This window comes from Archocentrus centrarchus, unplaced genomic scaffold (assembly GCF_007364275.1).
Source record: "Archocentrus centrarchus isolate MPI-CPG fArcCen1 unplaced genomic scaffold, fArcCen1 scaffold_36_ctg1, whole genome shotgun sequence".
Taxonomy (NCBI): Eukaryota; Metazoa; Chordata; class Actinopteri; order Cichliformes; family Cichlidae; genus Archocentrus; species Archocentrus centrarchus.
Genome location: NW_022060263.1, coordinates 2,928,727 through 2,955,873, shown reverse-complemented (window position 1 = coordinate 2,955,873; position 27,147 = coordinate 2,928,727). Strand labels below are relative to the sequence as shown.

At 45.7% G+C, this 27,147-nt stretch overlaps 1 protein-coding gene across 4 annotated transcripts; it reads left to right on the top strand.

Moving 5' to 3' along the window:
* The first annotated feature begins 1,936 nt into the window (after positions 1-1,936).
* On the top strand, positions 1,937-26,111 carry slc37a1 (solute carrier family 37 member 1). 4 transcript variants are annotated; one of them, XM_030724442.1, is made up of 21 exons: positions 1,937-2,001; positions 4,572-4,632; positions 4,767-5,012; positions 7,767-7,848; positions 8,467-8,587; positions 8,755-8,833; positions 9,254-9,389; positions 12,069-12,145; positions 12,424-12,590; positions 12,815-12,867; positions 13,048-13,122; positions 14,450-14,572; positions 15,498-15,588; positions 16,288-16,350; positions 16,884-16,969; positions 18,629-18,677; positions 20,779-20,852; positions 20,942-21,020; positions 21,395-21,492; positions 22,591-22,655; positions 24,414-26,111. In XM_030724442.1, exons 3-21 carry the CDS (start codon positions 4,957-4,959, stop codon positions 24,427-24,429), a joined length of 1,590 nt encoding a protein of 529 aa, XP_030580302.1. In that variant the 5' UTR covers positions 1,937-2,001; positions 4,572-4,632; positions 4,767-4,956; the 3' UTR covers positions 24,430-26,111. The 4 variants fall into 4 exon arrangements, with proteins under 4 accessions (XP_030580302.1, XP_030580299.1, XP_030580301.1 ...); XM_030724439.1 differs by lacking the exon at positions 1,937-2,001 and adding an exon at positions 2,276-2,605; XM_030724441.1 differs by lacking the exon at positions 1,937-2,001 and adding an exon at positions 2,276-2,605 and having other exon boundaries at positions 4,572-4,643.
* The last annotated feature ends 1,036 nt before the right edge of the window (positions 26,112-27,147 follow it).

Below are 27,147 nucleotides of genomic sequence, written 5' to 3'. Positions count from 1 at the left end.
TATTTGAGAAGTGAAATGAAGTTTATAGGAGTTACAGAAAGTGTGCAATAATTATTTTAAAAAATTAGACAGGTGCATAAGTTTGTGCACCCCAACACAAAAATGACATCAATATTTAGTAGATCCTCCTTTTGCAGAATTAACAGCCTCTAAAAGCTTCCTGTAGCTTCCAATGAGCTTCTGGATGAAGGTATTTTGGACCATTCTCCTTTCCAAAACATCTCCAGTTCAGTCAGGTTTGATGGTTTCCGAGCACGGACAGCCTGCTTTAAATCCCACCACAGATTTTCAATAATATTCAGGTCTGAGAACGTTGTACTTGTTCCTCTGCATGAAAGCCTCCGTAGATTTGGAGCAGTGTTTAGGGTTTATGGGAGGCAGAGCCTTCAGCTTTCAGGCCCCTCTTCTGTGGAACCAGCTCCCAGCTTGGATTCAGGAGACAGACACCCTCTCTGTTTTTAAGATTAGGCTTCAAACTTTCCTTTATGATCAAGCTTATAGTTAGGGCTGGATCAGGTGACCCTGAACCATCCCTTAGTTATGCTGCTATAGGCCTAGTCTGCTGGGGGGGGTTCCCATAATGCACTGTTTTCATTCACGTTGTTTACTTTGTTTATACTTCACTCTGTATTTAATCATTAGTTATTATTAATCTCTGTCTCTCCCCCCTCAGCAGATGACCCCCCCTCCCTGAGCCTGGTTCTGCTGGAGGTTTCTTCCTGTTAAAGGGAGTTTTTCCTTCCCACTGTCACCAAGTGCTGCTCATAGGGGGTCGTTCTGACTGTTGGCTTTTTAGGGGGTCTTTACCTTACAGTATAAAGCGCCTTGAGACGACTGTTTGTTGTGATTTGGTGCTATATAAATAATTGAATTGTGACACTCGTAGTACACTGATTTACTACTGTTACATCTGCTCTGGCTCCCTGTTTAGCACCACTGCTGATTGCTAAGCCAGTTAGTTCACCTTCCTTTGGGAAGAAATGTGCTTACAGCTGTCTTCTCCCAGTTTGCTTTCTCCCCTCTTCTTCTTTGTTTTTCCAGTTTTTGTTTTCTTGGTGAAAGACGTGACTCACTGTGACTCGTGCTCATTTATTCGACCTCCTTGACAGCATAAATGAGCTGTGTGGTAAAGGCTGAGTGAAGGGTAAAGGGTAAAGATGGCATGAGAGTCACCCAACTGATTTACTCAGGCAGTTTAATTATGTCATTAATTACTTTAAACTTTTCATTCCAAAGGCTCCCCCTGCCCTGGGGCCTTGGATAGTCAGTTCCTCCCCCATTGCCACGGCCCAGGGAGGGTTTGATGACCAGCCTTTGGAGAGCTGTGAAGACAGCAGTCCTCCTCATGCCTCTGTCTGTGTGTGCTGAAGCAGGGCCTGAGTTTGTGGTATTTAAGTGGTCTGAACAGTAGAGATGGGCAGATGAAGCCTCATGAAGCTTTGAGGCTTTCCATCTAATTGATTCAAAAAAGGTTCTCTATGCTTTATGCCCCCCCGCTGGTCAAAGCCTTGGCTGTCTCGCAGCAGTGTCAGTGCTGGAAGAATCACTGCCAGGAACAGAAATAGAAACACTCTAACTTGATTGTATGTGCCTCATTCATTCATGTGTTTGTGATGAATGTGTGGGTGATGGTCATGGAGGTCCATCAGTGTCAGAAACCTGTCGGTATGATTTCAGTGTTTAAATGAATCCAATAGGACACAGATGTTCATGTTACACCTGCTGCAGTGTTTCCAAAGATGGGACAGTGATGGTGTTTATGAATACAGGAGTGATGTGACTTCATTTTTATTAAGATGTAATATTTTTTCCACTCGTCAGCTTCCTCTCTGGCTTTGGAGAAAATCCTGTCACATGATACTGAGGAGGCAGGGTTGCACGATATCCCACAGCAGCCTGTACAGGCTTTGATAGACACTCCTCTGCCTAGATGATCCCTGTAGATGAGGTGTTGCTGTTTACCCCAGCTGCAAACTCTTCAGCTCACAATGAAAAAGACTGGTGAGTACTGTAGTAGTAACACACTGATCATCTATAGGCATATTATGGTGATACTGGAGAGATGTGCTGCCATACAGGGAAACCTTTAGCAGCTCCTCTGTCACAGCAAACTGCTCAGACACAAACAATAACACATGTTTCCATTGCGTTTTCATAAACCAGGCCAGCATTCAAACCACTGCCCGAACCAGTTTCAGACGTCACCAGTGACGTATGTCTGTGCTCAATACGGGCTTCATAAAAGACTTCCTGGATGTCGCTGCCAAGCCTCGGCACAGCAGTCCGTCACTGCTGAGCAGTAATTTATTCACTTTCCGGGAAAAATTCCAACAATCTGAGTTTACCTTTTTGAATCAAACTGTGGCTTTTTCCACATTTCTCTCCTTTTTTAATTGGATGCTGGCTGGGAGGGAGGCTGAACGTCACGAACTTGAGGGCACGGCGATGACGTCAGAGCGGCAGATGGGAGTCGCGTCAGTGTCTTTGAGGTGACAGGTCGTCGCGAGCTTTCACACAACAAGGAAGTGGAGCGCGTGTTCTTCAGCGGGAGCCCGGGACGGACGCGAAACGGTGGTCTTTCCCTCGGCGGTGAGCTCCAGAGCAGGTATGCCGGTCTGTCCGCGGTCGGATGTGTGGTTCGGGCTTTAAGTGAGCTGGAAGCTCGGCTGGAGCCTCCGTTTGTCTCCCACAGCAGGAAACGCTGCGCCTCTCTGCGCGTTAAAGACGAGGAGGAATATACACGGCTATACACGGCGATATACAAGAGTCGATGTAAAGAGAACATGTCGCTGCTGCGGCCGCGAACATCAACATCTGAGGCTGCTCTCAGGCTCCGCCGCCGCCGCGCTGTGAGCGGGGTTACCGGAGGCACCGTGCCCACGGTGTTAGGAGAGCTGAGCCGGTGTTGTGCCAAAAAGTGATCGTCTGCCATAAAGTGATCCCGATATTTCTGCGTGCTTTTATGTGTAATGTCTTTGCTTATATTGGTAAATAGAGTGCAGTCCGCATGATTTATGAAAGAAATTACCTGTTTGTCAACAATCTTTAGGAGTCTGTGTTATTGTACCTACATTATAATCAATCCAGAGCTTCAGATATCATTATAGATCTGTGATGTCATATTTGTTGTGATTTCTGCAGCTTTCTGAGACAGATTTCTGTTTAAAAACACATTTTTAATGTCGATGACAGTTTTTACCTTGATTAAAAAAACAAATATATAAAAGTCACTTTGCCAAAAACTGAGTGCAGCTTCTACCTTGTGACAGAAATGTTGTTTCTCACTCAAAATGACCTGATATCATTCATGAGAGATATGTTTGATATATGCTTCACAGATTATAGGTCAACAAGTCATTTACAGCTGTTTAAATACAGACGATCACTTTTTGGCACAACACTGGCTTTAATACCAGAAGACCTTAAACCAGCAACTCTGTCACGTGGCTCTGATGTCACATGAGAGTTACCAGTGTACATGTGAAGAGCCCAGGAATCAGGATCTGTGCGGGGAAGCCGAGTGATTCCTTCTCCTCAATGTGTTACAGCACACCGCTGTCAGGAGGCAACAGGCTCATTATTTTTCTCTCTTTATGAGCCCACATTTGTTTCAGCAACGTTCCTGCCACGTTCAGAACTTCCTGTACGCTCCCAACATCTCACGCACTTTTTAAGGAATCATTTCCATCTCAGCTGCACTGTCACGATTGTTCACTCATCTGCCTTCACTCACACGAGCCTGAGTGACATCCGTTCTTCATCCAGAGGGTCTAATATGATGAGGAGCCTTTCCACAGCTTTAGGAGTGTTTATGGGAATTTCTGACTGTTTTTCCAGCAGTCACATTTTAATAATACATCACTGAACACTCCAACCCATGACCAGTTTAAAATCACCAGTTAGCATGCATGCTGCTGCACCGCAGACCTCACCAGATGGGTGACCTTTAGGCCCAGCACATGTTCTAGCTAAACAAGCATGTGGCGGTGCAGTTAGCTGTAGCCCAGAGAGCACAGCTGAGCCCAGGGGTGCTTTCCTGGATCCAGATAAGATGAAGAGTTTGTGGCTCAAGTGAGTAGAAAAGTCACCCTACTCCCCTAAACATTTTCCTGTTAAGCCTCTTGTAGTAGCTGTGAGCAGATAATGATAGTTAAACAGTAAAATAACATCCACAGTCTAATGTGCTTTTTTCAGCCCGCTGAAATCTTTGGAGCATATTTGAACCCAGTGCTGCATATTTCTCCCATACAGGCTACATTTGGCTTTTCCATATTTGTGTGTCGCAGTAACATTTCTGTGTCACGTCCACAACAGTTGTGAAAATGTATTTCTTGTTGGCAGGCAGCACCCAGTGCCGCAGACTGTATATTCTAATACTTGTTATAGTGATGTCAAATTTCTTTAGACTCAGTTTGCTTTACTTCTTCTGACTGTAGGAGTCTTTTCCTCCTCGGTGGCGGTGAAGTGTCACATCCTCCTGCTGCTGAGGGCTCACTGCACGTTAGTGTGAGATTTTGTGCTTGTATTTGTGTTTCATTTGACATTGAAGCTTGGATGTGTGTGTTCCTCAGGCTCGGGGTCTGCACAGCATCTTAGCTCTTCCAGTTTCTCTGCTGCGATTTTGTTTGTCAGGTAATTTGAAGGTAAAGGTCACGTGTGGCTCAGCCTGTGCAGCAGACCAACAATGTGTTACATTATATTGTAATTAACTTTTAACTGTAATTAACTAACTCTGTGTTATCTCCCTCACTGCTCCTTCCTCTCAGGCCTCCTCTGTCCTCATCTTCTCAGGCTGCTGGCGTTTCCCTCCAGTCACATGGCTGTGTGCATCAGTCATGTGACCCCTGATGAGCCGAGATCGTAGCACCATGTCTGCATGTACTTCATGACGGCCCTTTGAACGCTGAGCTCACGTTAGCTGCCTCTTAGTGGGATCGTCTCTAACTGTGTTCAAAGATGGCGCCCGTTCCTCCAGGGATCCGCCTGCTGGTGTCCTTTGACAGGGACCAGTGGTGAGTTTGAGTCTGAGTCTCATGGACGTCTATTTGAATGTGTTTTTCTCCATCGTTCCTACTTTACATGGTGTCACAGGGCCTGTATGATCTGTGGATGATTCACGGTGGCTTCGTCTCACCACTAAAGAATGAAGAGTGTGACTGCAGGCCTGGCTAAAGCTGCTGCTAATAAAACACTCGCTGTCCCAGTCCTGTTGCAGGTCCTATACTGGGCGCATGAATTAAAGTGAGCGTAGAATCACGGGCGGAAGGGGTGTAAATGGATGTTAATGACTCATGTCTAGGCTTCAGTTTGGACAGACTTGAGGTTCAAAAATAAATTCCCAGCTTTTGGGATAAAAAGATTCCGGTGATGCCTTAACTTATCCTCCTAAACTCAAACAAGTGTGGGCTAAATCTAAGCCTGTAAAGACTTCACTACCAGGTGGAGCGAACAGTGGCGGGTTTCTCCCTCTTTGGGAATGCAGTCTCAAATTCCTGCCGCTTGCTTGAAACCAGACATTCAGGTTTCCTAAAGCAGCTCAGTGAGCTGCACTGCACTGTTTTATTGTTGATATCTGAATGGAAACATTTTTTCTTCTTTTACACGCTGTGAATAACGTGACGTAACTAAGACACTTGTTCATTAGTGACTGAGCTTTGATAAACGAGTCTGAGCTGTGCGATAGTCCAAACGAGTGCGGCACGCTGGAGGAGCCGGAGCAAACACAAATCTGTCAAGAAGAACCGTTCAGAGAAACCCTGACATTCATGATGAGTATGTAAACTCTTGACTACAACTGGATCAATTAACTACTAGTTAATTACCACTTGGTAAACAAGCTGCATGCTCCTGCTGACTGATTTGCTAGCTAGCCATGTAAACAAGAGAAAAACTGAGACTGCGCGACTTCAGAGAAATCCCACAGAGCACCGAGCACCCACAGGCTTTTCTCTAACTGCTTCTCGGCCCATCGAGGACAGCCTGGTAAACCCGGCCACAGGCTGCATGAAACCGGTTTCTGGCTCAGCTTCAGTCACAGCCACACCTAACCCAGTTCTTGTTCTCACATGTCTCATTTGAATACATTTGGCTTTGTGTTGTGCAGCCTCTGATTTTACCCGTTTACCTTCCATTCAGGTCAGACAACAGCGGCGAGAGTAAATATGACTGTGATAAAGCAAACGAAGCTCAGAGTCCAGGTGCAGGATATCCTGCATGTAACTGCTGAGCAACGATCTATCAGCTTCAGTCCAGGCAGGCTTTTTATTACATGTGACCATGTGAGCCAGATGTGGGAGCTCAGCTCAGTCTGCAGTATTTGCTTGTTACATAAAGGACCTTTGACCTTTGTGTGTTTGTTAGTATGATTGCAGACCTGCGCCCTGCTCCACAGTCCGGTCCTGGATGACAGACTGGGTGACCTGGAAGGTGAATGTACCCCCACTGGGGTAGCACACTGACCCCTCCGTAATACATAATGTGGGGCCCAAATATAAACATGTCAGCAGTGTGCAGGTGTCTTCACTTCCACCATGAAGACACGATCACATGCTGACAAACAGCGGTGAATAATTTCCCTTTACTGTGAGCAGTTAGCATATTAGCCCAGCAGCTACAATAGGTGCAGACATTTACTTCACCTTTGACCTGGTCCTGCTGACTCCTTCAGTCTGTCAGTAGATGTTTAAACGTCTCACCTGTGTCCACACAGTGGAGTTTTTCATCTGTGGAAAATCGAGTTAAGCAGTCAGTCTAAACAAGGCATGAACCAGTCAGACAGTCAGAAAACAGTCGTCGTGCTTCCTCTCTATTGATGATGACAACGATGATGATGATGATGATGGAGCAGTGCTGCCACTCTGCACACGTCCAAAGCATGAACTAAGGTGTGCATGTCCACACACTCCCAGGCACCCCTGTGTTCCAGGTGTCATTCATATATATGTGGCGTTCCCACGTTGAAGTACGGCCAGACAGATGCAGCTGAGCTGAGTTGCCATCACTGACTGTCACTGAGTCCCAGCAGCAGCAGCATCCGTCGGCACAGCTGATGCTGATTATTTGAACGGGATTGTTCCAAGCAGCTGAAGCATGGTGGTGCTTCCTGGTAGCTGTCAGACAATGCAGCGGGATGGAGGCCTCATCATGGCTGGGAATGTTAGCTGTGCAAACTTTCAGACCGTAGGACTGGACTTTGGGTACGTATGTGCTATGATGGGGGAAAGGACTCTGCACTCTGCGACTAATCCTCATACCAAAATACAAACAGGAAGCCAGGGCGTAGGACGGAGACAGATCTGCTGGATGCTGTCAGTGCCACAGCCTGGAAGGTGTGCTGCACCCCCATTATCAAAGAAACCCAGAAACAGCACTGGTGGTCTCAACCCTCATCCCAACCTTCTGAAGAAAAGCTCCATACTGCGCTCCTCCAGGTCAGGGGCTGAAGCGTCTTTACTGAACCCCACGCTGCCCCTGATTTAACCATCAACATGTGAGTGTGTGCACAGAGCAAAGCACTGTGCTAGTGGGTGGTGCTACATGGAACCCCCCCCCCCCCCCCTTTGTCAAGTGCTGGAGGAGATCCACAGTTCTCAGTGTTGCATGTTTTGTGACCCACTTTATCGGAGGCCTCGTATTCACGGCCATCACGAGCCTGTATGAACTGTACGTTACTTTGATTGAAGGGTCTGTCTTTGTCTCTATGAGCTCCATGTTATTCCAGCCTGCGCTCCCTCTCAGTGCTGCCTTCCTGTGTGTTCTTCCTTCAGGTACAGAGCTCTCACCTTCACCCTCACCTTCTTGCTCTATACCAGCTTCCACCTCTCCAGGAAACCAATCAGCATTGTCAAGGTAATATACGCTCTTACAGAGGCACTAATGTTCAGCTCCACGTACAGTAACACAGCTCAGGAAGAAGGAGCAGAATTTCTCTGGCTTAAAGACGAGTTTGTACCCCAAAAGCACTCAAAGCCAAAACCTTTGTTTTGTATATTTTTGGAGTAGAAGGAAGAACGGAGCACCATGCAGATAAACTGAGCTCTCTCCCAGCCTTCCTTCCCACGGCCTGAGGTCAAAATAAACTGGCTGTTGAAGGCTAGCAAAGGCAGTGTAGCAGTTTGAGGGAGGTATTAGCTTGCTTTATGATCTCATTAAGAGCGGAATGGCTGGGCTCAGGTTAAGGTCATAAAACCAAGCAGGAAGCTTCAGCACTCTGCTGTGCTCAGCTCTCAGCTTCACAGAGGAAACATCTCAGCAGAGCACGTCACAAAACGCGGTCCTGTAACAGGAGGAGTGGGCCTCCCCAACAACACTATTTTTTATTATTTTTTATTCGTAGATGCAATTGTAAAACAGGAATCTCAATTTAAGTTATTAATCAATCTTTAAGCTAATCATAGTCGGTCTAGGGTTAGGCACAAGTGTGAGTCAGTGTCTGCCTCTGCCTCAGTGTTGTGTTTGCGTTAACAGAGTGAACTTCATAAGAACTGCTCAGCTGCCAGTGAAGTCGCCGCCATGGCCTCCAGCAGCAGCCAGCAGCCCTCCCTGCCGTCTCTCCACACAGAGGTGGACTGCAGCTGGAAGCCTTTCGGTCTGTATCTGCCTCAGATGTTTGCATCTTTTTGGACTGTTCACAGTGTCACAAGTTCACACTGAAGCTCTCCTCATACTCTCAGTCCATGCAAACACTGATGATGTGCCAAGCAAGAAGCTTGTAGATGAGCCAAGTTCTGACACCCGTACTCTCCGTATTCACAGATAAAAGCAACTACAAACAGCTGCTGGGAGCCATGGACTACTCCTTCCTGTGTGCCTATGCAGTTGGAATGTACCTCAGGTAAGATGGAAAGACAGGATTATACAACAAGAAACTGCCTTAAAGCTTAGAAAGACTCCCCCATCAATCCTCCCTCCTTCCTGCACGCTGAGACCTGCTGCTAACCTACAGCCCCACACACACACACACACACACACAGGGAGCGCGAGCGGGTTGTCTCCTAACTGGGAAGTTAGTGGTCCCAAACCCACAGCAGTGTGTGAACCCCGGGTTGCTCCTGATGTATCCAGTGTGTGTGAGACTGCTGGCAGGAGGAAGGCCACTGATTTAACAAGTTATCAAAGTTTCATCCTGTTACACAACCACAAACTCCTGGAGGAATATTCTTTTTCTATTTTACACACAAATACTTTAAACAGCTCTATGTGTTACAATGAGATGTGATCATTGATATGATGTCATCATTGTGCATCCATCTAGTGGCATCATCGGGGAGCGCCTGCCCATTCGGTTGTACCTGACAGTGGGCATGCTGGCCAGTGGCCTGTTCACGTGCCTGTTTGGACTCGGCTACGTCTACGACATCCACAACCTGAGCTTCTATATATTTGTCCAGGTGAGAATCAGGAGGATCAAGGATCATGTGACATATGGATAAATAAGGGCATACTCTCCTTGAAGCAGAGCCTTAAGGAACTGGCAGGGTTATGTTGGTCCTTTGTAGAGCCGATGCACAGCTGTGCAGACTGTTGTGTATGTGTTGCAGCTGTTTACTGTCACCAGGGGGAGTGTCACAGTGAACAGCTGGTGTGTTTGTGCTCCTCAGACAGCCACAGAGGAAACACACATTTATCACAGGTGTTCTTTACTCAGAGATGTGGAACACAGTGTTCATATTCCTGGATGTTTGGTACCCTCTGTACACTTATAATATATGCAGCCTCTTTCTCATGCCTGATTGGTTTAGCTTAATCATGTGATCATATTTTGTGTGATTGGCTATATATACTTGACCATTTTTGACTGATGTGGACGAAGTGTGGGTTCCCATATATGTGTGTGAATGTTAGACAGTAAAAGCACATAGCTTAGTTACACAGGGAAGTGCTTGTATGACTGGGTGTAAACGTGTTGTATCAGCTGAGTGCTTATAGCCTAGTGACAAACGACCAAAAAGTGCTTTAGCTTTCGAGATACCCCTAAACCCAACCACGTGTTTCCTCATCTCTAAGGTCTCCCCTATATGAAATGGATTCTTGGCCAAAAATATTTTACTGCCAAGATGGTTAAATTGATAGATATTGTTATATACCCCAAAACTAAAAAAGAGCCCAAATACAGCCTGTCCGCATGGGGGTTAACCCACAAAAACTGATGTAGATTAATAACACAAGGCCTGAGAGCTTTCAAAATAGGCATGTATGTAGTCAGGATTTTGCTTTACCCACTAGAAAAAACTGGATGTGAATATCCTAAAGTATGGGGTAGATAGAGACATTGGAACACATGCCTAAAATAGGCGAACATGGAAAAAAAAAAAAAGATTTTTGCAAAATGTTTTCATTTACTTTGTTTCCTGTCCTACTCACTCATCTCTGGTGATTTAACCAGTACAGTGTAGTATATTGCAATGAAATGCAGTATATTCTTTCAATTGGGACATATCACACATTTTTAAATGACTATGCATATGTGGTATTGCTGGATTTAGAAAACAAGCACATTAATTCAACAAGCCTACTGTGTTATATGACAATACATGCAGCATAATAAAGCTTGGGACTGGAGACTCAATTTTCTCAATACTTTTCAGTTGGGGCACTTCATACATTAAGTGACTTAACACCCTGATTATGCAGGTCACATTTACATATTTGGTATTGATGGATTCAGCACAACCTCACCTTTCCAACAAGCCACCATATCTGTTTCTATGACAATCCTTGGCAAAGCAATTACAAAGTAAATGAAAACATTTTGCAAAAATCTTTTTTTCTTTTTCCATGTTCGCCTATTTTAGGTATGTGTTCCAATGTCTCTATCTACCCCATACTTTAGGATATTCACATCCAGTTTTTTTCTAGTGGGTAAAGCAAAATCCTGACTACATACATGCCTATTTTGAAAGCTCTCAGGCCTTGTGTTATTAATCTACATCAGTTTTTGTGGGTTAACCCCCATGCGGACAGGCTGTATTTGGGCTCTTTTTTAGTTTTGGGATATATAACAATATCTATCAATTTAACCATCTTGGCAGTAAAATATTTTTGGCCAAGAATCCATTTCATATAGGGGAGACCTTAGAGATGAGGAAAAACGTGGTTGGGTTTAGTTCTACCTCCGGTAGGGGTATGTCAAAAATTTGGGGGCATTGTCACTAGCCTATTAACAGTTATATAAGAACTAGTCCATTTACCATTTACACTGGCTTCTGATTGGCTGAGCATTGTCTAATGTGTTGGTCAGAGATGACTCATAACCATAAATAGTACTGACTGTGAGTCATCATTGAGTAATATTAAAGCCATACCAACTGCTCAGCAATGTTGTAAACAACATGGTTTCATTATGTTTTGAACATGGCTGCCTTATTATCATAGTGATGTTATACATAACGCATTGATACCAGCAGATTATGTGGTATGAGTGCATTGTGTAGTCATATTCCTGTACCTGTATAATATGGTTTAAATACTTTGTAAGTATGCATCATATCTGGCTCATTGTTACAGAGAAATAGAAAGGGCAGTATGTAGTATACACTCTTGTACAAGTACATACTTCCTCTAATTTGTTTACCATGGAATTTTTGGTCTGTTCTAGGATGTGGTTACCAAAAAGTATTTGTAGAAGTGTTAAAGATAATCTTACAGCATGCTTACATTTTTTTAATTTAATGTGTATTGTCAGTATTGAGCACATATTTTTGCAGGAATATGTATTCTATCTTTACTAACACAGGGGTGACTAAAGGTATTTGGATTAAAGTTTAGGGCAAGGTTTCCAATGAGGGTAAAATAGTTTTGCAGGTGGTAATAAGATGTCTGCTGAAGGGTTTCTGTTATGACATCAGGCTGTAATGTTTTCCAGGCTTCCAAAGTTATTCATATTTTCATTAATGTCCCCATCAGTGGTGGGTCTCTGCAGGTTCAGACCCAGAACCTTTCAGTCTGCATAGCCTAATACCCACACTGATGTGGTACCATGAGTCCTGCATTAGTTGGATGATGAGTACAGTAAACACATCACACTGACTAGTCTCAGAGACTTTAACACACCTGCTGTCATTTTGCAGGTGGCCAACGGATTGGTCCAAACCACCGGCTGGCCCAGTGTAGTGACCTGCATCGGCAACTGGTTTGGGAAGGGAAGGTAAAGTCTGATGGCCGTAGTGCTGACTCACCGTTAGCAGAACACACCAGGTGTTGTGATCATTCTGAAGTGTAATACAGATCCACATGAACACTTTGCATGTTATTGTTATACAAATTTGCTCCATCACATCCTGTCTGTGCTTCTACAGCAGAAGTAGTGTAGTTTACTGAACACAACACTGAGTGCAGGTACTTTATATAACGCAGCAGCAGTATCCATTAATAGCAGTTAGTGATTAAAATCAGTGTGTGTGTGTGTGTGTGTTTTGGGCTCAGGCGTGGACTCATCATGGGGCTGTGGAACTCTCACACTTCAGTGGGAAACATCCTCGGCTCTCTAATCGCCGGATACTGGGTCTCCTCCAACTGGGGCCTGTCCTTCATCGTGCCGGGGCTCATCATCATAGCCATGGGTGTGGTGTGCTTCCTCTTCCTCATTGAGCGTGAGTACAGCCTCATCATCGGAGAGAGTGGGATTTCTCCGTTGTATTTGGGTGCTTCTTCCACATTGGTGTTTGTCCTGTTGCGTTGCTGTGCCTGCTGTTAAACTCAGTGAGTGTGTTCAGGACTGAGAGTCGTTGGCTCAGCCAGTCTGTGACTGTTCTCAGTGTGAGGCTCTGATTGGATCATATTACATTAACCTGATGATGCTGTTTTCCTTCTTCAGATCCTAATGACCTCAAAACCGTGTATGCACAAAACTCCTCTCTGGGCAAGGCTGTGAGTGCACGCTTTGTTTCTTCTTCATAGGAAATCCAAAGTAATGATAACTGATACTGTGTTCAGATGTTTTTCCACATGTGCAGCTGTAACAGGGCTGTTATTAATGGAAGACAAGCAGCAGACAGCCTCGACTGGCTGAGCTGATCCGAGCCGTAATGATCGTCTGTCTCTGATCAGGTTCCAACCAGGAGCTGGAATGGAGTGAACGGACACGCAGAGGTGTATCTACAGTACAAGGACTCCAAAAACCAGGTGTGTCTCACTGTGTACCTTAGAGCGCTCATCACTCATCACCTCGTCACAGTAGATAAGCACTTGCACAGGCTGCAGTAATAACCCGGTAGCAGTACTGTATCTACATGCTGTGCTGTTAAAAAGGAGCTGAAGCTTGAAAACAAACTGAATCTGTTTAAGGTCAGATGGAAGCGTCGTCTCTGCGCTCACATAAAACTGTAACACTGATGAAACAGCTGATGGCACATCTGACAGTTTACACACATGAACACTGTAATACTGAACAAATGAATTTCTGTCCTGCTACAGCGCAGAAAGTTTTCCTATTATTATGTCACTGTAATCCATTCAGGTCTCCTGTTATTACAAGGATAGTGTTCAGAACAGGAAGGTCAGTTCTTCAGAGACTTCCTCACCTCTGCTGGGGCTTCACTGGTCGTCAGAGCTGTGGGTGAAATCATTCTTAGGCTGAATCCAAACGTCCACTGTCCGCACAGCTGAAGTCAGATTGAATCACTCTGAGGAGGCAGAGAGGGTCGGTCTGTAGCAGGAAGATCAGTCCCGGCTCCTCATCAGCATGTCCAAATGTCCGGAGCAGCATGGGTGTGTGCGATGGAGAAAACTGAACTGTGTGTTCACAGACACATAGTTTACTTCACAGAGGGCTTGAAGGTTCACACACAAGTTAACTTTGACCTCATTGCACTCGCGCGCTGCTGTGGGTGTTACTCTAACAGCAGTGGGAGGTGGCAGACGGGTGCAGCTCCCTGATGACGACAGGAAACACACAAGTGTGTTTGAATGTAGTGCACACATGCAGAGTGCCTGCTGCAGGTTTCAGATGTGTGGACATCAGGACATTTGGATTCAGCCCCCCCCCCCCAAACTTATCTGGGAGGTAGCTGTGCTGAGTTTACCAGCTGCTGTCCTGTCAGAGCTCATCAGTGACAGCTGAAATCGATGCTGGCAAACGCAGCTCAGCTATAGCACCAAAGCTGCTGACCTGGTTGGACATTAATGTTCAGAGAGTTTGCTCCCTGAGTGAGGGCAGCAGTACTCACTGCAGGAAGGACTCCTTTATTAATTGGTCTTTAAATTGCCGGTTGGTTAAGTCGCCTCTTTTTCTCTGTTTAATCTGCTGTCAAAAAAAATCACATTCAAAATGAGATCTTTGACTGTCTGCATGAGCTCAGCTGATCGCAGTTCTGTTCTGATTTAGAGGATGAACCGTAGGTCCGATCTGAGGTACTGTGATCACCGCTCTCTTCTTCAGCCATCAGGTGGACTGGGTGCAGGACCCACAGGCCCACTCCCACCCTCATCTGTGTCTTGCTCTCTCCCTCAGAGTTGTGACACGGAGCTGCTGTTGCCCAGGGACAGTGTGCGTATCCCCATGCAGCCCGTTGTGGTGGTGAAGAGCGAATCCGAACCGTCTGCCATCAGCTTCATGGGAGCCTTACGGATACCAGTAAGTGACACGCTGCATCCATCGTACTGTGGTGCTTTTAGCCACGGAGCTTTAATCTGAGCTGGAAGCTGAAGTGGGCTGACCTTAAATTATGAATGAACTCCTCTGTGAATGAGGCTGTGCTGTTTGGCTCACTAATGTTGTCCCTGCACCAGGCGGACCCCCAACTTTGTGGACACGAGAACGAGGCAACAGCATTTTCAAATAGCGCAGACTGACGATCTGACATCTGCAGGTTTCTCAGTAGCTCAGCTTAATATAATATTCACTCCCCTCCAAAAGTACTGGAGCAGTGAGGACGGGTTGTGTACCTGCAGTCCACACTGTGGTCGCTGCACACACACTGATCACAGATCAGGAACCTTCATTGTTCTCCAAGCTGAACACTTTTCTTCAGTCTTCTTTCTGTGCTGCATGTTTGAGGCCAAATATCCCACAGATAATATATGATTTTCATTTATGGCCACAGAGCAAACACAGCATCACAAAGGTGTTTCACTGACAAACACACGATAACACGGGTCTAAGAATCTGCTGTGTGTGTCACAGTTCCTCTGATTACTTATTAACTCAGCTCTGTGTGGTCTGCACGGCCTAAAACACATTAAAGCTGACGTGTTATCAGGCTGAGCAGGATCTGAGCACAAACCGCTGAGGTCATCAAGGTCCAGCTGTAGTTCTGAGCGTGATGATCAGTGTTCTCACTGGTTACATTTATTCTGATTCTAGCATTGATAATTCCTGCTTCTCACTCAGCCGTCTGCTCCGAATCGATGTGGTGAATAAAGTCACTGAGGCTCCGCCCCATCGAGACCTGCTGACTCCTGTAATCATGTGATCTAGAGCTTGTACCTGCAGGGATAAAGATGCTGCTGCCTGGCTGAGGGGAGCACTCACAGCTCTGTTCCTGTGTGTGTGTCTGCAGGGAGTGGTTGAGTTCTCTCTGTGTCTGCTGTTTGCTAAGCTGGTCAGCTACACTTTCCTCTTCTGGCTGCCACTCTACATTACCAAAGCAGGTGAGGAGCACACACACACACAGCGTCACAACGATGGATTCAGACCTCAGATTTTGTCTAAGTTTGTATCTGATCAGGGCACCAAACTATGATGAATTACAAAGTTTTTCAATTAAACAAATATGGCTGAGTGAGTGGATGAGCCAGAAAGAGGAGGAGCTAAAAACAGGGGCATGGGGACATCAGTCAGTGTGACTGATGGTGGTTTTGCTACATGTCTGTACCAATGCTAGGTAGCTAATTATCTAAAGATACAGGAAGGAGGCTCCTGGGAACTTGCTGTAATGTGGTGCTTCCAGCTGTTAATCATGTAAGCATTTTGACTGTGGAGTTAGGGTTAGTGCCGGTCAGGTTTGAGGGAAAACAGATGGATTTGTTCTGGATAGGCCTGTTTGGAGCTAGTCTGTGCACCACGGCCAGCCAATCACTTCTGTCAGTACCGGTGAACTGTGCTGGATCATGAGGACGAGCTGCTGTGAAGACCGGATTCATCGTGGAAACCTATTAAACATGGATCGTAGGTAGTTTTGTCTTTTGTGATGTAGTAGTCAGGATGTTGTGGACACCAACACATTAGAGTGCCGTGCAGGACTGAAGGAGGCTGATGAGCAGTGGGACACACACTGGGCTCATAGTGTGTTCTGACCATCCACCCACTCACTGCTCAGCATCACACATAACTGTGTTTGTGTGTCTCAGCTCACCTGGACGCCAAGAAGGCCGGAGATCTCTCCACGCTGTTTGACGTGGGGGGGATTGTGGGTATGTGCTCTTCTTTTTCCTGTTTGTGTGTCTGATTCTTGTTTGTGTATCGAAGTGGAGCTTTAGCCTCACTGCTTAGGAACCCTTGGAGACAAAATCGAGGGAGGAAACGATGTTTTATTCAGATTAGTGATTTAGTGAGCAGTAGACACAGTTCCTCATAGACCTGTACGTATGCAGCCTTCAGAAAGGACACGGCATCAAACCTGGATGTTACATTCATCTTTGTTTTACTGTCTGTGGTTTCGATTTAAGTTGTTATGATTAAGGTTACAGCAAGGGTCAGGAAATGCTTCATGTCACACGTGTGTGTGTGTGTGTGTGTGTGTGTGTGTGTGTGTGCGTGTGTGTCCACTTCCTGTTAGTATTTATGAACAATATGGTTCCTATGAAGGATGATGATTAATAATGAATGGATTAATGACTCTGTGTGTGTGTGTGTGTGTGTGTGTGTGTGTGTGTGTGTGTGTGTGTGTGTGTGTGTGTGTGTGTGTGTGTGTGTGCATGCCTGCATGTCTCTGTCTGTCCTGCAGGGGGCGTCTTAGCAGGAGTGATCTCTGATAAATTGGGGAAGAGAGCCACCACCTGTGCAGTCATGCTGCTGCTGGCTGCTCCTACAGTAAGTCTTCACTGTGCTGCTACAGCTGAGCCTGAGGAAGCTTGCAGAAAGACTCTGGCTCCCTCTGCTGTGCAGCATTTGACGCAAACACACACTCTCTGGTTACTTTATTAGGTACTCCATGTGAGTACAGGGTTGGGCCCCTTTTGCCTTCAGAAGTGTCTTAATTCTCCATGCATAGATAATAGCATCACAGTTCATTCAGATTTGTTGGCTGAATATCCATGAAGCAAATTTCCATTAAAGTACATCCCAAAGGTGCTCTGTCAGGTGGAGGCCGTTCGGCTGCAGTGAACCCACCATCGTGTTCAAGAAACCAGTCTGAGATGATCTGAGCTTTGTGGCATGGGGTGGTTTCCTGCTGAGGGTGGCTGTAGCTCAGGCGGTAGAGCAGGTCGTCTACTAATCAGAAGGTTGGTGGTTCAATTCCTGGCTGCTCCAGTCTGCATGCCAAAGTATCCTTGGGCAAGGTACTGAAGCTCTCTGATGTATCCATCGGAGTATGAATGTAGGTGCAAACGTGTTGCATGAAGTGCTTTGAGCAGAAAAGTGCTGTATAAGAACCATTTAACATGGAGCAGCCGTCAGAGGACGGGCGCGGTCAGCAGCAGTACTCAGGCTGTGGGGTTTAAACGATGCTCAGCTGATACTGAGGGGCCCAAAGTGTGCCAAGAAGAGGAAATATCCTCCACACCATTACATCAGCAGCAGAAACTGAGGCTCAGTAGATCAGACAACATCTTCTATTGTCCAGGTTTGGTCAGTCAGTTGCAGCCTCAGTGTCCCGTTCTTAGCTGGATGTAGTGGGACCCGGGGTGTAGTCCGCCTGCTTCAAGGTTGTGCATTCAGAGGCTGTAGTAAGTGTTTATTTCAGTCACTGTTGCCTTCCTATCAGCTCACAGCAGTCTGGCCATTCTCCTCTGACAGGAAGGTTTTTCTCCCGGAGGATTCTTGCCCACTGAATCTTTCCTCTAACCCAGAGATGTTTGTGTGGGAAGATCCCACCAGACCGGCCTGAGTCACTTAAATCACCTGGGGTGGCTGTAGCTCAGTAGGTAGAGCAGGTCACCTACTGATCGGAAGGTCAGCGGTTTGATTCCTGGCTACTCTAGGCTACATGCCAATGTATCCTTGGGCAAGACACTTAACCCCAAGTTGCTCTCTGACCGTCCTGTCGGAGTATGAATGTGTGTGAATGATAGTTAATTAAAAGCACTTAGCTTAGTAGAAACATGGAAGTGCTTGTATGAATGTGAGTGCATGGGTAAATGTAAACATGTTGTGTATGTGCTTTGAGTGCTCTGATTGAGTAGAAAAGCGCTATATAAGAGCTAGTCCATTTACCTTCCCCAATCTTCCTCATTCTGATGCTCAGTTTGAACTTCAGCAGGTCATCTTCACCATGTCTACATACCTAAATTGATTTCCTGCCATGTGATTGGCTGATTAGATATTTGTGTTAATAAGTAGTTGAACAAGTATACCCAATAAAGTGTCCAGTGAGTGTAATTTGCTGATGAATGTGTGTGCTTGGATTTAGAAAGATTATTGTTATTGATTATGATCTAAAGCTATTTTTGCAGCACAGGCTGATCTATAATCTTAATTTTAGACAAATTAAAGTGTGATTAACTGTCCTATTTTGTTCTCGCCCTGCAGCTGTACGGCTTCTCCATGATCAGTGAGTTTGGTTTGGGGCCAACCATTGGTAAGAACCAGCTGTCACTGCTCGGCCACGTCAGAGCTAGCACTGAATGATGGTTAATTAGTAGGCATGTAAAGATGGAAGTCCATATGCTGCAGTGATTCCACAGTGCCACATTCCTAATGTATTCACTAACATGGCTCTGCAGCACAAACAGGCCCACCTGCCCTCCTCTGCCTCTGAGCCGCAGTGTTCTTGTATTGTTGTTTGTTGGGACAGAAGCCGATCACATTGTCAGCTCTCACAGATGAGGACAAAATGAACCCCCCATGAAAGACTTTGCCAGTGTTTTTTAACAGGAGAAGCGGTTTCCTAACAGAGCACTTTCTGTTTGCACACAACAACAGAATTACTTCAGAAAATAGATCAGCGGGGTCGATTCCCGCAGAGCTGACCTTTTATTGAGCCACAGCACGAACCACTCACAGGTGAGCGGCTTATCCAGGCTGGGAATCATTAGAAGCCTGCACAGGAATGGACCTCAAAGACCAAGAAAAACCCACTTCACCTTCAGGCCAGACTGAAGTCTGCTGAGAACAACCTGGGCAGAGGTTATTCATACTGGAAGTGCATCCTGTGGTCTGATGAGAAACTAGAGATTCTGCTTATGTTTGGAGGAAGAAGGGAGAGGCTTACAACCCAGAGAACACCGTCCCCACAGTGAAATACGCTGGTGGGAGCATAATGCTGTGGGGATGCATCAGTGCATCTGGAACTGGGAGTCTCAATGGAAGGAATCATGAAGAAAGGAGGAACTGAAAACCTCAAGCAGTTAGCAGCAAAGGTGGGTCAGTGCTTTATGAGCCCAACCTGAGGCGTACAGTACCAGTCACATGTTTGGACACACTCAGCCATTCATATGAATGTATATGTGTGAATGGGTACTGACTGGTACTGTATGTCGCTCCCTCCAGAAGACCAGGGTGACTGACTGACTGCACAGAGCCCTGACTGGAATCCAGCTGAAATCTGCAGGATGAAGTGAAGCCCATCAGATCTGGAGGAGCTTCAGAGCTCTGCTGAAGAAGAATGGGCTGGGATTGCTCTGGAGATGTGTGAGAGCCTGCAGGCTGTGACCCAGCACAGAGGTTACTCAGGTTTAACCCTGGCAGTGTTTGCTTCTCTGTAACATAATGTAAGCACCAAAATAAAACCCGGATCTTTGGAAAATTCCTCGCTCTGTTTTACAGAACGTGGGAACTTTACAGTCCCATCTGTAAAGTAAACTTTGGATGCTCATCCTTCTATGAAAAAGGCTGAACATCTGTGGATCTCAGACTGCGTGCCAACATATGGACTTCAAACTTGGAGGATGGATACATACTGAAGAGCCATAACCTTACACTGAATATATAAGCTGAGAGTAAACACACAGGTCCAGGTTCAGAACCGGAGCCTGCTGATGTAGAAAGAGGGAAAGTGTGGTTACTGCATCTTTTTAATCACTCATCAGTCATTAGCTCTGGTATCAGGTATCGTTATCAGTACTGAATGAAATAAAGGTCGTGTATAAAATAGACGTCTCTCTGCAGCAGCTGCTGAAGAACAATGATTGAAGTAAAACTGCATTAACTGCTGAGCTCGTTACTGTGTTGGATCCTTGCTAAGTGACACTGTTGGAATCCTACTGCATAAATGAAGTCAGAAAGAGCAGCACTCGACTTATATTCGATGTCTCCAGGTTCTCACATGGATGAGGTCCAGGTACACGAGCTGCACTTACAGGCAGCGACTGGGTCAAATCTAAAGGAGCATCAGTGACTTGGTGACCGTGGCACTGCTGATGGCTCCTGGTCTTTCCCTCTGAGCTGGCGAGGACGGTCGCAGCTGCGACTCATTTCCCCGACACTGTCCTGAGGGAAGTCGTGTAATACAGTGTGATGCCTCAGAAGGAGGTGCAGCTGCAGCAGGAGCAGCTCAGATGTAGTATAATTTTTATAACACGTGTTCTAATGAAGGGAGGTATGCATGCTAGATGCAACACTGCCGGCGGGTCCAAACTAGTGTAGGGCAGGCTGCATGCATTTGTTCCCAGCAGAGAGAAACCCGTCTCAGGGGCTGCAGAGACAGCTGACATCAAACTTCCTTACTCTGTGTGCTTCAGGGATGCTGTTAGTGTGCGGAGGTCTGGTGAATGGACCGTATGCCCTCATCACAACTGCAGTGTCAGCTGATTTGGTAAGCACAATTAACCCTGGTGTAATTTATTATAGTTGTGTTTGTAAATCATTATTTAATTTAATTTGCTCCCTCTCTCATTCCTTCAGGGCACCCACAAGAGCCTGAAAGGCAATGCCAGAGCATTATCCACAGTCACAGCCATCATCGATGGTACAGGATCTGTAGGTCAGTACTGCTGATCAGCTTCTGATCACGGCTTTGGATTCTCTCTCTGACAAGGGCAAATATACTAGTAATAATGCAGTGATAATTACTGTTAGTAATGACATTTGTAATGAATTTCTAATGAGTACATCAGTCCTCAGCCAAGGATTGATATGAATGTGTGTTCATGTTGTATATAGTGTGTGTTTGTGGTAAAGGGGGAACATCTTAGTGCGTCACTGTGGCTCAACAGTGAAGCTGTGGCTTTGTGGGACTTGATGACAACATATTATAAAATATCGTCTGTCTTTATTTAACTTCAGAGTGTTGGGGTGTGTTGAATTATTTGTTGAACTAGTACTGACGTACACAACGATCCTGCTCCTGTCTGTCAGGTGCAGCACTGGGCCCCCTGCTGGCTGGGCTGCTCTCTGCAGGTGGCTGGGATCGGGTCTTCTACATGCTGATGACTGCAGACTTCCTCGCTCTGTTGGTGAGGCCTTTAACTTCCATGAACAGCCGACATTAGTGATATAAGAACATCACTTTCACAATGCCCCCCCCAAACAGCTCTGCAGGTACAGAGCTCTTCCCTCTTTCCCAGCCCTCTGGTTCAGTCATTGCTGTGGGAATGCTTTTTGGGAGCAGCAGGCAGCTATTTTCAGAAACCCCCCCTCAGCAGCAAACAGCAGACAGATACAGAGCCCAGCTGGTTACCCACTGAAAACCAGATACACTGCACTGCCAACAGTATTCACTCATCTGCCTTCACACACATGAACCTGAGTAACATCCATTCTTAATCCAGAGGCTTTAATATGATGTGGGCCCACCCTCTGCAGCTATAACAGCTTCAGCTCTTCTGGGAAGTCTTTCCACAGGTTTAGGAGTGTTTATGGGAATTTCTGACCATTCTTCCAGAAGCACATCTGTGAGGTTAGACCAGTGATTCTCAAATCCAGGCCTCGTGGCCCAGCGTCCTGCAGGTTTTAGATGTGTCTCTGAGCCAACACTCCTGAATCATTAGCAGGACTCTGGAGAACTTGACTGCATACTGAGGAGGTAATTCAGCCATTTGATTCAGGTGTGTTGGATCAGGGACACATCTAAAATCTGCAGGACACTGGGCCACGAGGCCTGGATTTGAGAATCACTGGGTTAGACACTGATGTTGGAGAGAAGGCCTGGCTCACAGTCTCTGCTCTAATCCATCCTGACCTCAGGCTGAGGTCAGGATAGGAGCATCAGATTGTCCCAAATGTCTCGGTATGCTGAAGCATTGAGAGTTCCTCTCACTGGAACTAAGGGGCTGAGCCCACCTCCTGAAAAAGGAAGTGACTGAAACACCTGAACTCAGTGATTAGGATGGTGAGTGAAGACTTTTGGCAGGATAGTGTATTTCCCTCATTTGCAGTTGGAGGCCCAAAAAGGCTAAAAGAAGAGTGAACTTGAGCCAACAGCAGGCCAGATGTTGGTTGTTTGTTGTGGTGTGAATAAATGATGAGTGCTCCTGATTGCTGTAGAAACACAGAGGCTCATATTAATATGTATATTAATATGTATTAATACATATTAATATGTATCCCTGCAGCTTTTGCTACGGCTCGTGACAAAGGAGCTGTTCTCGTCTAAATCCCATCCCATCTCCACTGTAGAGTAAGTACCTTGGGCTCTTTTAACCTTTCATGCATGAATTATGAGATTTTGTTTTCTGAATGTTTTTATTTCTCTTTAGGCAAGAAAAAAAATGCAATTAAACTTTTGTTCATGAACCTATTTTTCATGGAGTTACAAATATGTCCACTCAGCTGGACACCATGCATTTGACTTTTCAACCAGAGAAATGTGTATTTAACACACCAATAACAGAAAATGATATTGCATCCTCAGATCGACTGTCACTGCTGCTAATATTCACCAATCCTGATTCTGTTAATTACATTCAAATAACAAATAAATATTAAAAAACTCCCCATGACTGGCCAATCGGTAGCAGTGTATGGGACAATCATAAGCATCCACTGTGTTGACTGATGTGCAACTATAACAACAAAACACAGGCAGATACAACAGCTTTGAACAGGCGTCCACTGCAGTGACCACTATGCATGAAAGGGCTAGAGCACTTTTCTAACCTGCTCAGGAGCTTTTTTCTAACATTCACACTGAACACACTGGGAACAACTCAGAGCTCAGTGTCTTGCCCAAGGATACTTTGGCAGGCTGGAGCAGTCAGGGATTGAACCACCAACCTTGTGATTAGTAGAAGTCCTGGTCTACCTCCTGAGCCACAGCCGCCCCGATCATGCTACATCAGCCTGATGCACAAACGCTGGGCTGCTTTCTCTATAACTCCGTATTCAGAGAGGTTGTAACTATAACTCAGTGAGAACTCCTTCAGTGTTAATGTTATCAGATGGTCAGAATAGAAGAGCAGAGCCTTCCAGCAGGACGTAAACAGCTGCAGGTTCATCAGAGAGGAACAGTACTGAGCTGCAGTCTCAGATCTTTTTTAGCTCACAGCACACACTCAGGGAATAATGCTTCTGATCCTGGCTGCAGTCACATGACTCGGCTTACAGCACTGAGCTGTGTTCCCCTCACTGTGACCTCAGTGAGCAGAGGTCACAGTTCAAACTGTGAGTTTGAGCATGTTTCCTGAGCTTATCCCACTTTGATCCATATGATCCTTCATATGCTGAGAGCACCAAAGGTTCTGCTTCTGCAGCACATCCATGTGTCTGACAGCGTGATTCCAGACACTGGGACAGCTGCAGTGGTCTCCTCCGTGGAGTCCGAGCCTCGGTGGGTGGAGCTGTTGTAGCAGCAACATGTTAAAGATGAGAATTTGTTGGCTCATCTTTGTGGAGCAGTTTCTTTCAGTGCTGCAGCTCATATCGAGGGCATGGAGCCAACTTTACAGGAGAGCCAAAACAACAGAATGACCATCGTTTGCTCTTACTTTGTATACTGATTTTATTTTTTTACGCATGTTTCTTTTTACAAATTGATGACACAATGCTTAATGAACAATATTGTTGTAAGTGCACTAACACCCTTTTGGCACCAACTTCTTCTGTGCATGCAGATTTAAGCCTTTTGGTTTTTGTTGAATAACTCTATTTCTATTAATATTTTACTTCTGTAATTTTCACAGTAGATGGAGCACTTCAAGATCTTTCATTTGATATAGATATCTCAATTTTTACCAAAATGTCACTTACGCCCCCATGGCTCCAAGCCCTCGATATTTACTCACTCATGTCCATGTAAACACACAGTACTGTAGTGAGTGAGTGTACGTGAACACAGCAAAGCAACAGTAATGTTCCTGATGGGCAGGAAGCTGCTGACTGTAACACTTGATGACTCTGAGCTATCACCACAGTGCTGATGTTGGTCTCTAATTCACAGGCTGAAGGAGCACTGAGCACTTTGACTGCACGGCACACACAGGGCAGTGACACCACCTGCTGTGGCCTCATCAGGACCGTGGGCCCACTCATTAACCTTAAAGAGGTGTTAATACACCAACCTGTGTGTGTGTGTGTGTGTGTGTGTGTGTGTGTGTGTGTGTGTGTGCGCCTACATCATGCTGCAGTGTGTCACAGAGAGCTGTGGCTGTAGCTGCAGCTCTCCCAGTCTGAAGGCTTCATGTGCACTTATTGTACTTGCCATCCTCCTCTTTAACCTTTGACCTTGATGCTGTTACTGCTCACATGTATGTTGGAACTTTTCTTTTCTGAACAAAGACCCTTCTACAGCTGTGTTCTTCACTAACCCACCTGTAACCTTACCTGTCAGGTAACTTCAGGGACCAGTAGTAACTCTGTGCAGCTCACATAGACCTGGTGTCGTCAGCTTTGGTGGCTGTTTTTAAAGCTGTCGCTCAGCCTGGCATCAAGAACAGCTTCATCACAACTGGAGTTCTTCCAGGACTAAAAGCTCAGATCTGCTACAAAGATGGCAAACATGCAGGATCTGATTTATATCAGGAAAAAGTAACAGTAAAAACTTTTAGTGCTCCTAGATGCAGCACTCACTGATGATTGGTTGAAGCACCAGACCAGGTGGCCTTTGTAGTTCTGTAGCAGCTACACAGGAGACACACATGCTGTAGTGGAGTGTACACTGTACTGTTCACTGTACTGTTCACTGTGCTGTTCCAGGAGTTACTGATGACCATTGTGCTGCTGCTAAGTGCCCCAAACTGGAATCAGCACAGGTAGATAGGACAGGTGTGTGTGTGTCCTCACCGCCTGTGTGTGTAGGAATAGTTGGTATGAACCCACTGATATAGAAGACCTCCACCCAAAGCCGACGCAGAAGAGAGGAGCCGCTGTTGGTGATGATGTGAACAGAGGGGTTAACCTTTGCTGAACTGTGAGACAGTGCTGGGAAGGTATCCCTCTCCTCTGACAGCATTCCCAAAAACAGCTCCCTGTATCTCCACTGGAGATCACATGCTGTTGGTACACAGTAGCACCGAGGTGCTGGACAAACTCTCATTTCTTCCCACTGAAAGTTCCCCAAGTTGAGCTACTGAATATGTTGCTTGAAGAAGGTGCCGTGTAGACTGGCTCTGCACTGGCTCTGTGTTTGTGAAGCAGAGCTAATCTAGGATGAATCCCACGTCTCCAGTGAAAGGATATCCTGGCACGGCTCCACGGAGTTCTTGTCCCAGAGTTGGAGCTGCAGGTGTCGGTGGGAGTCCCGCCTCTGCTGCAGCCTGATGTGGTCTCACCTGTGCTCACTGAGCCAAAGAAGAAGAATTGTGGTGCCATTTACATAAGCGACTATTTATTTTGAGAATCGTTTAACTTATTTCTTTTTTCTTGTGCTAGTTTCTGATTTTATAATGAAACTGAGGTACCAAAGCTACGTGTGTGTCTGTCTGTGTGTGTGTGTGTGTGTGTGTGTGTGTGTGTGTGTGTGTGTGTGTGTGTGTGTGTGTGTGTGCGTACAGAGCTTAACAAATTTATTAGACCACTGCCATAAAAAGAGGAAACTGTTTAAAACTATAAATGACTGAATTCTCTGAGCTTGGTTATATTCTGGTGATTACCAATACTGTTAACGTAGGGCAGCTACACTGGGGGGGGTGGTCTACTGAGCTGAATGTTCTTCCTGTGGTGGTGGGGGGGGGGGGTTAATATGAAACTATGTTTGTGCTTCTGTTTTAAAGTGCAATGTGAAAAACTATGAATATTGATTGAGAGCTGCTGAGCGGGACTAAACACTATCTTAGATCAAAGGACTACATTTAACCTTCTAAAGTAAATCATTACATTAAAACAATGATTAACATGTGTTATCATATTCTGGGCAAATCATGTAAAGTGGCTTTTGTAGCTGTATTTGAAGTCTGGGATCTTGGTTGTAAACCTGGGTGTCCTGTTGTCCTCAGAACAACACCACGGTGTCAATATTATGTGTCAGTGGTACGATTAATACTTGAAATATTGTGTGCCTTGTTTGTTTTTGCAGAGCAGTTGATTTTTGTAGTTTTCCATGCAAATGAACCTGGTGTGGGGTTGATTCACTCACAGGGAACAGAAATAAAGTGTTTGTGTTTCTCTGTCTGTGCAACTCGTGTTTGTGATGTGTGTGCAGCCACTCCTGTGTGGCATGGAGTGGCTGCAGGCTCAGCTGGAGGTGGCAGGTGGAACTGAAATGGTAAGCTCCTGACAGGGAGACTCCCACTCAGTGACACAGGCAGACTGTAACACACACACACACCTATGAAATGAGCCAATAACATAGTGTTCAGCCTTTGATTTCACTTCTGCCCAAAGGTTTGAAGGAGACCTGAACAACAGCAGTGCTGATGCTGTCTCACAGTAAAAACCACTTCAACCCTGCATTCAATCCAAAATGTTGAAACTGAATGTTTGTCAAGTAAAGATGAGGAGCAGACTGTGGATACAGCCCTAAACCTTCATGAAGGTCTGGGATCTTCAGGCAGCACTGCAGCAGTAGCAGATGATCATCTCTGGATGCATCAAGAGTAAGCTCTACCATGCAAAGAAGAAACACCACCACACACTCCACCTTAAAGGAGCTCGTTTAGGATGGAGTGAAGCAGAGAGGAAAACTGGTCCATCCATGTGGTCATCACTGCAGCTTAACAGCCAGCATTCAGAGTGAT

Coding starts and splice junctions, on each gene's coding strand:
- slc37a1 (XM_030724442.1), top strand. CDS start 4,957: ATGGCGCCCGTTCCTCCAGGGATCCGCCTGCTGGTGTCCTTTGACAGG. Junction 15,589..16,287: donor ACTCTACATTACCAAAGCAG/GTGAGGAGCACA, acceptor TGTGTGTCTCAG/CTCACCTGGACGCCAAGAAG. Junction 18,678..20,778: donor TGGTTTGGGGCCAACCATTG/GTAAGAACCAGC, acceptor TGTGTGCTTCAG/GGATGCTGTTAGTGTGCGGA.